Raw genomic sequence first — 15728 nt, forward strand, 5'->3', positions numbered from 1 at the left:
GATTTGTCTAGGGAAGAGTGTGTAGATAGCCTGGATCATGTTGAGATCAAAAAAGAGGTGTTAGGCACCTTGAAGAATATTAAGGTGGGTAAGTCCCCAGGGCCAGATGGGATCTATCCCAGAGTACTGAGGGAGGTAAGGGAGAAGATTGCTGGGGCCTTGACAGAAATCTTTGTATCCTCACTGGCTACGGATGAGGTCCCAGAGGACTGGAGAATGGCCAATATTGTTCCATTGTTTAAGAAGGGTAGCAGGGATAATCCAGGAAATTATAGGCCGGTGAGCCTTACATCAGTGGTAAGAAAGTTATTGGAGAAGATTCTTCATGACAGGATTTACTACCATTTGGAAGCAAATGGGCGTATTAGTGAGAGGCAGCATGGTTTTGTGAAGAGGAGGCCGTGTCTCACTAACTTGATCGAGTTTTTCGAGGAAGTGACAAAGATGATTGATGATGGAAGGGCAGTGGATGTTATATACATGGATTTCAGTAAGGCCTTTGACAAGGTCCCTCATGGCAGATTGGTACAGAAGGTAAAGTCGCATGGGATCAGAGGTGAGCTGGAAAGATGGATACAGAATTGGCTTGGTCATAGAAGATAGAGGGTAGCAGTGGAAGGGTGCTTTTCTGAATGGAGAGCTATGACTAGTGGTGTTCCGCAGGGATCAGTGCTAGGACCTTAGCTGTTTGTAGTATACGTAAATGATTTGGAGGAAAATGTAACTGGGCTAATTAGTAAGTTTGCAGACGACACTAATGTTGGAGCCTTAACACTAAGCCTGACAAATCTGTTAGAATTCTTTGAGGAGGTAACGAGTAGGTTAGACAAAGGAGAGCCAATGGATGTTATCTACTTGGACTTCCAGAAGGCCTTTAACAAGGTGCTGCACAAGAGGCTGCTCAGTAAGATAAGAGCCCATGGTGTTAGAGGCAAGGTACTAGCATGGATAGAAGATTGGCTGTCTGGCAGGAGGCAGAGAGTGGGGATAAAGGGGTCCTTCTCAGGATGGTGGCCAGTGACTAGTGGAGTTCCACAGGAGTCAGTGTTGGGACCATAACTTTTCACTTTATACATTAATGATCTAGATGAAGGAACTGAGGGCATTCTGGCTAAGTTTGCAGATGATACAAAGATAGGTGAGGGACAGGTAGTATTGAGGAGACGGGGAGGCTGCAGAAGGATTTGGACAGATTAGGAGAATGGGCAAAGAAGTGGCAGATGGAATACAACGTGGGGAAGTGTGAGGTCATACACTTTGGTAGGAAGAATAGAGGCATAGACTATTTTCTAAATGGGGAGAGAATTCAGAAATCTGGAGTGCAAAGGGACTTGGGAGTCCTAGTCCAGGATTCTCTTGAGGTTAACTTGCAGGTTGAGTCGGTAGTTAGGAAGGCAAATGCAATGCTGGCATTTATTTCGAGAGGACTAGAATATAAAAGCAGGGATGTGCTGCTGAGGCTTTATAAGGCTCTGGTCAGACCACATTAGAATATTGTGAGCAATCCTGGGCCCCATATCTCAGGAAGGATGTGCTGTCCCTGGAGACGGTCCAGAGGAGGTTCACAAGAATGATCCCAGGAATGAAAGGCTTAACATATGAAGAACGTTTGAGGACTCTGGGTCTATACTCGATGGAATTTAGAAAGATGAGGGGGGATCTGATTGAAACTTACAGAATACTGAAAGACCTGGATAGAGTGGACGTGGGGAAGATGTTTCCATTAGTAAGAGAGACTAGCACCCGAGAGCACAGCCTCAGACTTAAGACCGAGATAGGTAGGTTCTTGATTGGTAAGGGGATCAAAGGTTATGGGGAGAATGGGGTTGAGAAACTTATCAGCCATGATTGAATGGCGGAACAGACTCGCTGGGCCGAATGGCCTAATTTTTGCTCCTATGTCTTTCGGTCTTATGGAGGAGTTGCAGATAGTGAAGAGGATTGTCAAAAGATACAACAGGATATAGATCGGTTGGAGACTTGAGCGGAGAAATGGCAGGTGGAGTTTGATCCAGACAAATGTGAGGTAATGCATTTTGGAAGGTCTAATACAGGTAGGAATTATACAGTAAATAGCAAAACGCTAAAGTGCATCGACAGGCAGAGGGATCTGGGTGTACAGGTCCACAGGTCACTGAAAGTGGCAACGCAGGTAGATAAGGTAGTCAGGAAGGCATATGGCATGCTTGCCTTCATTGGCAGAGGTATTGAGTATTAAAGCTGGGAAGTCATGCTGCAGCTGTATAGAACCTTGGTTAGGCCACACTTGGAATATTGCATGCAGTTCTGGTCGCCACATTACCAGAAGGATATGGAGGCATTGGAGAGGGTGCAGAGGAAGTTTACTAGGATGCTGCCTGGTCTGGAGGTTATTAGCTATGAAGAGAGGTTGGAGAAACTCGGAATGTTCTCACTAGAGCGACGGAGATTGAGGGGCGACTTGATAGAAGTTTACAAAATTATGAGTGGCATGGACACAGTAGATAGTCAGAAGCTTTTTCTCAGGGTGGAAGAGTCAATTACTAGGGGACATAGATTTAAGGTGATAGGAGAAAACTTTAGAGGAGATGTGCAGGGCAAGTTTAATGCAGAGGGTAGTGATTGTCTGGAATTCGCTGCCAGAGGAGGTGGTGGGAGCAGGTACGATAGTGGTGTTTAAGAGGCAGCTTGACAAGTACATGAATAGGATGGGAATAGAGGGATATGAACCCCGGAAGTCCAAAATGTTTTAGTTTGTCAGGCAATATGATCGGCGCAGGCTTGGAGGGACGAAGGGCCTGTTCCTGTGCTGTACTTTTCTTTGTTCTTTGTTCTAAATTGCTTCAGGGCAGCCATCAGCATCATGGGCACATGGGTGGGTTTCCCTGTCTCTCCTCACCCCACCCCCCACCATCCCCCCAACCGACTTTTTAGCTGGAGGAACGGGGATCCCAGTGCCCCATAAAATCCCGTCCAATGAGTCTGAGAGATAGATAGAAAGTTGAAAATATTAATTTGATTTTCTATACTAACATTCATACACTCTAGTATCTCCATTTTTTACATGTACAGTGGTGTTTTAGTTTTGATAATACAGCCAGGTGACCCTAATTGTTCCTTCCATTTTTGAGAACAGAAAGCTAACATCCAAATGGTATTTGAACAATCAGCAGTGCTCTCTCAGAAATAAATGATCTTGAGATTATTACAGAAAACGTTCACCATTCAGCCTTTTCTTTTACTACCATCATAGGGTGAACCAGGATTATCAGGTCCTCGAGGAGCTGAAGGTGCTCCAGGCATTGGAATTCAAGGAGAGAAGGTAAAATCTTTTAATCTGAATGATTATGGCATTTGTATTGAGATATGGGGATTAGTTTTAGTCTTCACCACTTGGCGAGTAACCTGGCAGGATGACACACCCTGCCCACCAGTTATGGAACATGCAGGATTTACATTTGTGTAGGTTCTACAAAAAGCAGATGATTGGGTCGACTAGATTACCATCAGGTTGGTGAAGGTAAACATTTGTTCATAGCTCAGTAATACAAAAAGGAAAAAGCTGTGGGTCTTTCTCAACAATGTTTGTCTTTTGTTTTCTGCAGGGTGATATAGGTCAGAGAGGACTGCGAGGTTTGGTTGGTCCACCTGGAGTAACAGGACCAATGGGGCCAAAGGCAAGATAATTTCTGTACTGATTGTAGTACATATCAGCATTTTTGAATTTCATCGAGCTTTGCCATCTGGTAGCTTTTGATGTTTTTGTATACACTCTTTTCAAAACGCAGAAATTTTCATGCTGGAATAAATCTACAATGTTAACTTCCATTTATACAATGGCTTTTAACATAACAAATGCCCCCAGTTTCTCACAAGCTGGAAATAAATGTGAAACCAAATACTGACTCAGCAAAGAACAGAGAGCTCAGGATAGGTAACTGATAGCTTGGCTGAAAAGACAATTTGAGAAAGATGGAGAAGGGGAAGGGTTTAGGGAGGAAGTTCCAGAAAGTAGAACACAGGCAGCTGAAAGCATTGCCATTAACAGGGGGATAAAGCTGGGTGAGGCACAGAAGTCCTTTGTCAGAGAAATAGGGTACGCACAAGGGAGCAGAGGGCTGGAGAAATTATGGAGTTAGTTAGATGGGAGCACCAAGAGTTTTGAAGGCAAAGCTGAGCATTTTAGATTTAATGCCTTTGGGGATGGAAGCCATTACCTGTCAGGGGGACCAGCATATTGGACACAGTCTGACAGCATGCAGGTGGTTAGTGAGGTGAAAGTAATGGTGAAAAGGGAGAGCTTGGCATCATCATCTAATACAGGATTGTGTGAAAAGATGATATATTGGCATGTTAAAATGCTGTGATCATACCATTTTATCCATATTAAAATAAAGCACATAAATCATGATATTCATAAAAGATCAGCAGAAGCAAGCACACATCAGCAATTTGACGTTGACCCTGTAAGGTGTTTCCAGGAATAATTACCAGATCTACTGTTTCTACTATTTGTAGGGCAGAAATGAACATAACCACCATTAGCAATGTCATTCCTATGGTGGAGGATGACTCCAGGTATCCTTGAAGCAATACAGCAATACTCTACAACTGTCTCCATGTTGAACCATATTTGAATTTAAAGCTCTTTTAACAAGTAAATGAAACAAAATTTAAAAGGATTACACATTAATGTTGAATCAGTCCATGTCCATATTCAGCAAGACCTGGATAATATATAGGCTTGGGATGATAAGTGGCAAGTAATATTCGCTCCACACAAGTGCCAGACAATGGCTATCTTCAACAAGAGAGAATCTAACCCTTGACATTGATTCGTATTACCATCACTGAATCCACCACTATCAACATCCTGGGAGTTACCATTGACCAGAAACTTAACTGGGCCAGGCATAATAAATACTGTGGCTACGGGAGCAGGTCAGAGGCTGGGAATTCTACAGCGTGTAACTCATCTGACTCCTCAAAGCCTGTCCACCATTTACATGGCACAAGTCAGGAATGTGATGGAATACTTTCCATTTGCCTGGATGAGTGCAGCTCCAACAACACTCAAGAAGCTCGATAGCATCCAAGGCGAAGCAGCCCACTTGCTTGGCACCACATCCACTGTCACTGGGTCAAAATCCTGGAACTCCCTCCCTAACAGCACTGTGGGTGTACCCACACCACATGGACTGCAGCGGTTCAAGAAGGTGGCTTACCACCACCTTCTCAAGGGCAACTAGGGATGGGCAATATATGCTGGCATAGCCAGCGATGCCCAGATCACATGAACAAATAAATAAAGGTTATTGTTCATTATTTTTTTTGCATCAGATCGCTGATAATCTTTTGTTTTCATTCACATTGCAGGGTGAACCTGGGGCTGTGGGCCGCCTGGGAATGCCAGGCCTTCCAGGACGTGGCATTATGGGCCTTAAGGTATACATAAACATTTAATATTATTTTAGTAGCCTATTAAAATTCCTCTTTGTTAAAACAAGTTGGTAAACAATACAATACTCAGCAAAGAACAGAGAGCTTAGGGCAGGTAACTGACAGCTTGACTGAAAAGACAATTTGAGAAAGATGGAGAGGTGGAAGGATTTAGGAATGAAGTTCCAGAAAATAGAGCAAAGGCTCTAATATTTCCAACATTATGTAAAAGTCAGCTTTACGAGTATTTGTTTTGCAAATGGTTTATGATAAAATACCATACCTCTACCATCAGTGTCCTTAGCTCAAGACTACAACATGCATGTGTTATTATCCCAGTTGATGTTAACACTGGACAAGTCAGATCCCAGATTGAAATCTGGCTTGATAGATCCTAACCTTTTTTTAGAAACCATGGAGGGAAGTTGCTAAACAAATTCACAGGGGTCTGCTGGTGAACTTTTCACACGAAGAATAAAATATTTATTAAAACAAGAAAAATGAACTATATTACAGACAAAAAGGTTGTAAAGATCTCAGTACAAACACAAGAAGATGATTCAATTTTCCAATATTCCTTTACCCCAGCAATATCTTTACAGACACATAAACCAGTGAAGAGATACCACCAGCTTGACACAAAGGCTCCTTGCTTGGATCTGGTATCCATGCAAACGATTTTCTTCCAGTGAATTTTTCAGCATTCACTTGATACTTCTTACACAAATTATACCTCTCCCGGAGACATCCAAAAATAACCGCACTTTAAACTGCGGGCGTGATTGGCGGGCCCGGGAGTGGTCGGGAAACAAGCCCCCGACCATGGGGCCAATTAAGGCCCACCCAGCAAGAAACGCATCATCTGAATGGTCTGAAAGGGCCAGACAGGGGCACGGGCCTGTCGGGCACTGGGTCCAGCAGCACCGCAGGTGGTTTAAAATCAGGAGAGGCAGCTCCCTGAAGCAGGCAGGGGAGAATCTTTCTGCGGTCTGGAAACTGGAGCAATGGCCTCACCAGTGGCTGGAGACGCCTGGTGAGAGAGCAGGTCGGGTGGGCACTCGGCCCCTTGTTTCTTGGACGAGTGCCTCGCGGTCCTCGAGGAGGAGATAGGTGTCAGGCGGGACACCCTCGCTCCCAGAGATGGCAGGAGGAGGCCATCGCACCAGACCAAAAAAGCTTGGGAGGAGGTGGCAGCCGAGGTCAGCAGCCATGACGTTGTGAGGAGCACATCGGTGCAGTGCCACAAAAAGTTCAATGACCTGCTGTGCTCAGCAAGGGTGAGTACCATGTTGGCATGGATCAGTGTGGAGAAGTGTTAAGGGCTGGCCATCTCCCCATGGAGCTCAGGGGTATTAGGGTCTGAGTGGCAGCTGTCACTGACACCAGCACCGGCCAAGTGGGTGTGCCCTGGCTGCTTGGACTGAGTGCCTTGTGGCTCAAGGGCCACGACTCGGATGCACTCTGCAAAGTGTTCCTTAGGTGGTGTTGGTCGGACTGCAATGGCGCTGCAGGTAGAGAGTGGACTAATCAATGCTCCTCTGTTCTTTCAGGAGAAGAGAAGCCATAACACCATCGAGAGGTCAAGGACAGGCGGAAACCCCTAAACCTCCTAATCATGACGAGGTACGAAATGGATGCATTGGAGCTGGAGAGCCACCGCCCACCTCGGTCAACCAGTTGTGGAGAAGCAGGGGTCTCTGACGAAGGTAAGAGTGCAGTGCACAGAGGTGAGAGTGTTGGATTGTACAAACATTCTTGTGTAGTCTCATCATTAATGGGAGCCTCAAACCTGGAGTCCCCATTGGTCATTGAAAGATGATGGCACCATGATGCAAATCTCCATTGTCTCACCAGACTGTCTGGCATGCACAGTGACAGTGTGATGACTTAAACTAATGACGTACTTGTTCTCCCTTAGATTTGCCAGCAGTCATTCACTCGCAGGACCCTGAAGAGCCATCCTTGACACCGGAGGACCGCCAGGCTTCAGATGCACCTGCGTCACACTCGCTCTCTGAACCAGGCACAGTGCAGATTCCAGCACCTCGGTGGGCATTAGATCATCGGCTAGAATGTTGGTGCACAGCGATGAGGGTACATCACACTCAGTTGAGGAGCAGGCAGAGCCAGAGTGTGCTCAGGGCACCAGCAGGGCTGCTGGAGTTGGAGGACCACTGGAGACCAGGACAGTGCTGAGTCGAAGGCAGATGATGTGCCTCTGGAGTCGTCCATTAGGCAGCAGATGCTGGATGTCCAGCGGGATGTGCGGGAGGATCTGGCGGAGATCAATGAGGGTTTGCATGGTCTCCGTTGTCGAGGACTCTATGCAGAGCATGGGCACTGCATTGACCCTCATTGCCAAGCGCACTGAGAGAGTGGTGACTCATGGAGAGGCAGCTCCAGGGACAGAATCATGGGGCCCTGGAGTTGCACTTGGACTTGCAAGCCCTCACACGGGCAATGACCTCAGGTGGTCAGTGCCAGTGTGGACAATGGATGAGGCACCCAGTATCCCAGCTAGGTTCCTGTCCATCAATGGCGAGCAGGGAGGACAGAGCAACCTCACGTTGGCATACGACCTTCTTGGTGTCTCTGCGGGCTCCTCTCAGGGCGCTCTGGATGACAGCAGCAGCTCCTCCGCCCCTCTGCCAGTGACCGTGGCATCTGATGAGGCTGCGATGACTGGGGAGATGCCAGCTGTGGCACTGGCTGCTCCCTCCCAGGCGGGGCCAGCACAGGCTCCATGGGCCAGAGGACAACCGCCAAGGTCATCAAGGCCAACAAGACAGCAGAGTCAGCAGGCTGCCTCCAATGCCACTGCCAGCGAGGTGGCAACACCAAGATATAGTGCTCGCAAACATAAGTTTAAGGCACCTTGAGCACAAGAGGTACTGTTCATGAGTGATCTTCTGTTCTACCATATTTAGTTGATACGTTTACCAGTGTGGGCATTAACACCAGATATAAAAATATTCATTTGTTGTAAGTATCTAAATTATATAAATTTTGCTTTTGTCCTAATGGCCTGAGTATGCTTCACCTTTTTTTTGGTGCGGGGTACGTCAGTATGTAATGCTGGACATGAATGGCTCTAAACTTTATTGCACAGGCACTGAGTGGACTTTGGGTTCAAATGAAAGGGGCATTTCAGACATCCGGGATGGAGGTGGCAGCCCTGGCATGAGATGGAAGCAGATCTTTGGCAGCCTAACTGAAGGAGTATTGGATCCAGGCATTCCTGGTGTCCCTGCCTCCCTGAAGGTGACAGAGGTCTGCCTCCACGCCCTCACTGTGCTCCTCTTCTGACTCACCACTGGATTCTTCCTCTGTGGCCTGTGGAGCTGCATCAAGATCCTCTTCCTCCAGTGGGTCCTCCCTTGCCAGAACCAGATAGTGGAGAGTGCAGCATGCAAACACTATCAGTGACACCCACTCTGGGGGTATTGTAGTGCTCCCTCTATATGGTCCAGGCATCGGAAGTGCATCTTCAGAAGACCTATGGTCCTCTCTATCACCATCATTGTAGAGGCATGACTCCTATTATAACAATGCTCTGCTTCTGCTCATGGGTGGCGGAGAGGTGTCATAAGCCACCTTTTCAATGGATAGCCCTTGTCACCCAGCAGCCATCCATCCAGTCGGGCCGCGGCACCTGGGAGTGTCTGAGGATATAAACGTCACGGGAGCTGCCAGGGTACCTTGCACAGACTTGCAGAATCTGCATCTTGCGGTCACAAATTATCTGGAGGTTCATCAAGTGGAAGCCCCTCCTGTTGACGAAGGCATCCGGCTGACTCGCTGGCGCCTTGATGGCCACATGTGTGCAGTCGATTGCACCCTGGATGTGAAGGAACCCAGCAATCACTGCGAAGCCTCAGGCTCGCTCAGCCTGGCTGGCCTCGTCCGTACAGAAATGAATAAATGTCATTACCCACCTGAACAGAGCTTCTGTCACCAGCTTGACACAGCTGTGGATAGCTGTTTGGAAGACTCCACAAAGATCCCCCACTGACCCCTGGAAAGAGCCGGAGGCATAGAAATTGAGGGCTGCTGAGATCTTCAAAGCCACTGGCATAGGATGTCCACCCACAAGTTGGAAGTGGTCTCAGACCCAATCATAGGACAAATGGAGGTCAAAGTCTCCCTAGAGAGACAAAGCCTCCTTTGGCATTGCACCTCAGATATAATGAGGTAGCTGCATCGCTGCCTGTAAACCCTGGCAGCAGGATAGTGGCGCCTAACGCCTTGGACTTCCTGCTGGCCCTGTGCCCTTTGTGCCTGCGCCTCTCCTCCCACAGGTCACTCCCCTGGAAGCTGCATTGGGACACCTGGCCTCCTCTCCCTTCTGCCCCTCTCTTCCTCCTCAGGGGAGGTGCCTCCAGCAGCGAGCACAAACCCTATTACCAGGGTTACAGAAGGCTGTCTAATACCTGGAAGGGTTCACACGGTTAAAATTCTCCAGGGGCCTTGGAGACACCAATGGGCAGAATTCTCCCCCCGTTGGGGGGAAGTTTAGGAGCAGGTGCATGGAGGCGCGCCTCCAATCGGCGCCCTGATCAGAGGCGCGCCACCATTTAAGGCCTGCCCAGCGTGATGTCCGCAAGCGCTTCCTGTGCGGGCGGGGGGGTATCATCTGAGCCAAGAGTGCACTCTTTCATGCATGTGCGCAAAAGAGCACACTCATCTCCCTGAGGTTAAGTGCTGCCTCAGGGAGATCAGCTCCTGTCTGAAAAATTTTAAAAACATAAATTTCCCTGACATGTCCCCTCATGTGACACTGTCACATGAGTTGGGACATGTCCATCACTTTCATTGACACTTCTATTAAAAATTTAAAACCTACATGAAACCTCATCCCTCCTGTGGATGAGGTTTCATGCTTTTTCTTAAGCCCGCCAGGGCTCCTGGCCTGCCCGCTAACCTTAAGGTTGGACGGGCAGGTCCATTAATTACTTTAACGACTTTGTCAATGGCCTCAATTGGCCATTGACAGGTCGGCGGGCCCACAATTGATTCTGCTGAGCCCCCACCGACCTGAAAATTGAAATGAGGCGGGGTGACGTCGGGAGTCCCGCCGGACGTCATCCCGCGTCATTTTATGCGTTGGCGAGTGGGCCCCACCCCTCGCTTACCAACGTGGAAATCCTGGCCAATGAGTCCTGAAATGAAGCCTGGAAATGCTAAGAATGCTGCTCGGAGCAGAGATTAAGCTGTCAAGTTCAAATAAGCAACCAACAGCAAACTATCTCCTAAACTCCTCACTACTCACAATGGCAATGCTGCTGACCCTTTTTATACCACCCTTGGATGAGGTTTTGTAAAAGTGGGCTGCCCGTTTTGCCTGTGCAACGAGCGCGAAATTGCACGGGCAATGTAAAATCGCGAGCTATTGCCTTTTTAATGGCCTTAAGTGGCCTTTTAAGTGATGGAGGGCATGGCTCCGAGACCCGCGCACGCCCCCGATCTGAAGATTGCTCGCCTGTGGGATGCCATCGAAATGCTCGCCTGACATCACTTAATGCAATTTTACGCCTGATCAGGTCGGGCATGTGCCCGCCCACAGAACATAAAATTCTGCCCACTGTTTCAGTTGCAACATCACTAAACTGACCATGTTAATAAGTCCTATAACTGACTATTCAGTTAACTACTGTCCCATTAGCCTTGTACTTTTCTCTTCCCAGAGGGCTGAAAAACCCTTAACTTCACTCTCTAGTACACACTGAACCCTCCTCTGTCCTTCTCTGTGTCACTTGGCCACTGTCACTAGGCAACAGCCCTGTTTTTTCTACTTTGTGTTTTTTTCCCCAAAATCACTAAATTTCTAACCCCTTTTTAACCCATCTCAAGGGGCTGTAAAACCTCATTAAGCCACAGGTCCACCCAGACTTGTAGGTACCAAGGCGCATAGCAAACCTACATGAAACCAAAACCCTTTTTACATCACTTAATACAAAAATGTATATATTCAAATTTAAAATTATGCGTTGCTCCTAACACATGTTAAAGTGCACGTTGCCACAGCAACTCAGACCCCCTGAGTGATCTGTAACCCACCATCGTTAAATGGTAAAATGCTGGACTAAATTTCACAACAAGCAACAGATAAAATAATTTTAACTTTAATTAATGTAATTTCTGACACCAGCAAAATTGATCAAAATTATTGATCATTCAACACTTCATCATTAAAGCAATTTTGAACTGTCATTTAAATCATTATATGGTTTTTGTATTTACATTTATTGAATACAGAAATTAAAAAGTCCATTTTAGTTAATTTTCTAAATTGAGTTCCAAGCAACAAACCGGAATATTTGAAAACTATTGTAAGCAACATTTAAAATATTATTGAGCATTAAATAGAAACAAAATCAAAATTATTCTTTTTCCATCATTAATGGGCCAGATTTTGCTGTTAATTACACATTGGGTAGACAAACTGAAATCGGGCCCATAGCCATTTTCATATCATTAAAATGAGAGTTACTGTATAAGCGCCTTCAGTGTAAAACACACATTAAAGGCAGCGACCAACTGTCATGGAGAAAATTAAGGAGCACCCTCACATGGGGTCCATTAGTGCAGCTGAGGAGGGGAGTGGGGATGGGGGGCGGGGGGGTGGGGGCGGTGTGGAGGGTGCTGCATGAGCTCTGTGAGAGCAGGGGGTGAGGGGACGCGGTGCTACTGGAAATGTGAGAGCGGTAGTAGGGTTGGGGGGAGGTTCTACCTGAGCTGTTAAAGCACGCAGATGGGAGCAGAGCAGGTACTGCACATGCATGTGGTTAAAATGCATGCAACCAAGGAGATGGGTCAATGGGCTGAATTTTGGGACAGTCCCATAAAATAAGGGACAGTTGGTCACCCTGGTTAAAGGGCCAACTCACCTGGAAACTTCCTTTCTTATTTAAAAGGATCTATTGGTCTTACAAGTAACGTCCTAGAAAAGTTTTGACTCTTTTTCTTCACCGTTACACTCGGGGAACAAAACTGAAAACTTTTTATATTTGATCAATAAATCATTATTAAATATATGTTTCTTATAGGGTGATCCAGGTCCCCCTGGTGGCATTGGCCCTGTAGGTGAAACTGGAATTGGAATTCCTGGTCCCAAGGTAAGAGTTACTTAAATATTTTAGAGTATTGAAAATGAGAAAAAAAAATCTCATGGTTCTCTGGTTTCTGTGGAAAAATGTGATACTATCAATCAATGAACTATCAAAGGGTTTGCGGTTACAACCAAGGCTGTAAGTTTTACCTTTTCACATATGTCGATTTCTGCTGGAATTTGGAACCAATGGATCACTGAGTAACATTGTAGACTTTGATTTATCCACTTGAATTATTGATGCCAGATCAATTGTTAATTTTAAATTGGTAGTGATAGATTTTTGTTAAGCAAAGGTATTAAGGTAGGTACATGGAGTTAGGTTGCAGATCAGTCTTGATTTCATTGATTGGGAGAACAGGCTAGAGGGACTAAATGGCCTATTCCACTTCATATTGTACTCCGTAGGATAAAGGTAGGCACTGAAAATCCACAAAACCATTTATACCATTTGGTGTTACACACCAGAGGTGGTACTTCCACCCAACAATCCTCTGCAGTGCAAATCCAATGATCTAAGATCCAGCTCATAAACATCTAGGAGCACTGCACTAGGGGGAATGGAAATTGCCAATGGAGGCATTTAAAAAGCTTAGAATGGCTGAGGATTGGTATAATTGGTTTAAAAGTAGTAGGTAAGTAAGAAAGCACCTCACTCTGTAACTTAAATTGCCAAGGCAGCCTTGTGCAGCAGCACACAACCATAAGCTTCTGTACTCTTGCCTATCTCCTAAATCTAAAGGGGTATTTCTCCTACCTGAGCCACAGGGAGGAACAACATGTGAGATGCCTGCACTTCACTAAGGATGCTCTCACCTAAATCTGTCACCTGCTGCAGCCACACCAGAGCAATACAATTAACTCATTGCCAGTTGCTGCGATGGTGACCATGGCAATGAACTTTTACGCATCTGGCTCCTTCCAGGCTGAAGCTTTGGATTTACATAAAGCCATCTAAATACTTTGGCTACAAGGGCAGGTTAGAGGCTAGAAATTCTGAGGTGAGTAACTCACCTCCTGATTCCCCAAAGCCTGTCCGCCATCTGCAAGGCACAAGTCAGGAGTTTGATGGAATACTCCCCACTTGCCTGGATGAATGCAGCTCAAACAACACTCAAGAAGCTTGACACCATCCAGGACAAACAGCCCACTTGATTGTCACCCATCCACCATCTTCAACATTCACTCCCTCCACCACTGATGAACAGTAGCATCAGTGTTTACCATCTACAAGATGCGCTGCAGTAACTCACCAAGGTTCCTTTGACTGCCCTTTCCAAACCTGCGACCTGTACCACCTAAAAGGAAAAGGGCAGCAGATGCATGGGAACATCACCACCTGCAAGTACCCCTCCAAGCCACACACCATCCTGACTTGGAACCATATCACCGTCCCTTCACTGTCACTGGGTCAAAATCGTAGAACTGCATTCCTAACAGCTCTGTGGGTGTTTTTACAACACATACACTACAGCAATTCAAAAAGATGGCTCATCACCATCTTCTCAAGCACAATTCGGGAGAGAATTTTCCCCCAGTCAGGGGGGTTGTGCTGGGGCAGGCGCAGGCAGGCGCGGACCTGGTCGGCGCCCCCAGTCGGGTGCGTGCTGCCATTTTATGTGGGTGGGCCAATTAAGGCCAGCCCAGCATGACGTTCGCTCGGAAGTCGGCAGTGGTGGGAGGAGATGAAGTGGGGAGTGGGGTGGGGGGGCGGCGATCACATACGCGTGAAAGAGCGCAGAAATCTCCCTGAGGCACAGAGGTGTCTCAAGGAGATAAGTTTTAAGTTTTAAAAATTTTAATAAAGAAAATAAAATTTAAGACATGTCTCCTCATGTGACAGTGTCACATGAGCTGGGACATGTCAATGAACTTTAATGAAAAAATTTATTTAATTTATAAACCCTTCATGAAACCTCATCCCGCCCATGGATGAGGTCCCATGAAAAATGAGAAGGCCGCCTGGGCTCTTCACCTGCCCACCAACCTTAAGGTTGATCAGGCAGTTTTCTCAATAGGCTTAATTAGTTAATTAATGGCCTTAACAGGCCTTTGACGGTTCGGCGGGTGTGCAGCCAAGTTGGCTGCGCGCCCGCCGAACTGAAAGTCTAAATGACGCGCATTGACGTTGGGACACACGCCCGATATCACTGCACATCATTTTACGCCTCGGCGCGCGAGGGTGGGGGAGGGGGCCGAAGATTCTCCCGCGAGGATGAGCAATAACATAGCCAGCGATGCCCATACCCAATAAACAAATAAAAAAATTATTTGCAACATCTTGCAGTTTGCCATCCACTGTTGTGTGAGGGAGGTAACTGAGGCTCTTTGCTCCATGTGGACTAGTTACATTTCATTCTCTTTTGCCAAAGAAAAGCAGACAGAACGAGCATGTTGCTTTGCTGGGATTGCACATGGTACAGGGTGCCATTGACTGCACACACATTGAAAGCACCATGCATGAACTCTGTCCTAGACTAGAATAAAAAGGGATTCCACTCCCACAACACTCAGCTAATGTGTAATCATAGGACATGAATTTTGCAGGTCAGAGCCCAGTATCCTGACAGCAGTCATGGTGCCTTCATTCTGTCCATTGTGCCAGCTGCATTGGAGCCACCAGAGCAAACCAAAGGCTGGCTACTGGCAGTTATTCACTGACAACGTGGCTGATGAATCCAGTGTACAATTCATTCAAATGTGCACAGTGCATACAATGAAAGCCAGGCATAAAAAGCCTGGCATGTGAAAGCATAAACCATTGGCATATTGAAACAGTGCTTCTGCTAGGTGGACCACTCTGAGGGAGCCTTGCAACACTCGGCAGAAGGCTTAAATATTTGTGGAGATCTGTACAAAATCTTGCCAACATGAGGGACAGCCCTTGCCATCAGCTATATGATGGAGCACCTAAGAAACTGGAGCATGGGAGGAGGGGAAGAGAAAGGAAATGAGGGACAACCTAGGCTGCCTGTTCTGGTCAACCTGTCCATGAAGAACTCAACCAAGTCTGATACCAGTAACTGCAACCCCAATTCCCCATTCACCAACTGTCCCACACCTTACCTTCCCTCTCACTGATCATGACAACATTCGGTTCACCAAAATAAATGCCACTACAAAATAAACATTTCAAACTGGATTTATAAATGAATTATTCCATATTGCATACAAAGGTTAACTAATCACTATTGTGCGTTCC

General features: G+C 46.6%; 1 protein-coding gene across 1 annotated transcript in view; it reads left to right on the forward strand.

Moving 5' to 3' along the window:
* col28a2a (collagen, type XXVIII, alpha 2a) overlaps positions 1-15728 on the forward strand; it is a 145582-nt gene that overhangs the window by 85080 nt on the left and 44774 nt on the right. Inside the window, exons 20-23 of the mRNA XM_078552112.1 lie at positions 3233-3301; positions 3585-3656; positions 5356-5424; positions 12465-12533. Coding sequence (XP_078408238.1) covers positions 3233-3301; positions 3585-3656; positions 5356-5424; positions 12465-12533 — 279 coding nt within the window. The remainder of the gene's footprint in view (positions 1-3232; positions 3302-3584; positions 3657-5355; positions 5425-12464; positions 12534-15728) is intronic.

This window comes from Cetorhinus maximus, chromosome 11, assembly GCF_964194155.1.
Source record: "Cetorhinus maximus chromosome 11, sCetMax3.hap1.1, whole genome shotgun sequence".
Taxonomy (NCBI): Eukaryota; Metazoa; Chordata; class Chondrichthyes; order Lamniformes; family Cetorhinidae; genus Cetorhinus; species Cetorhinus maximus.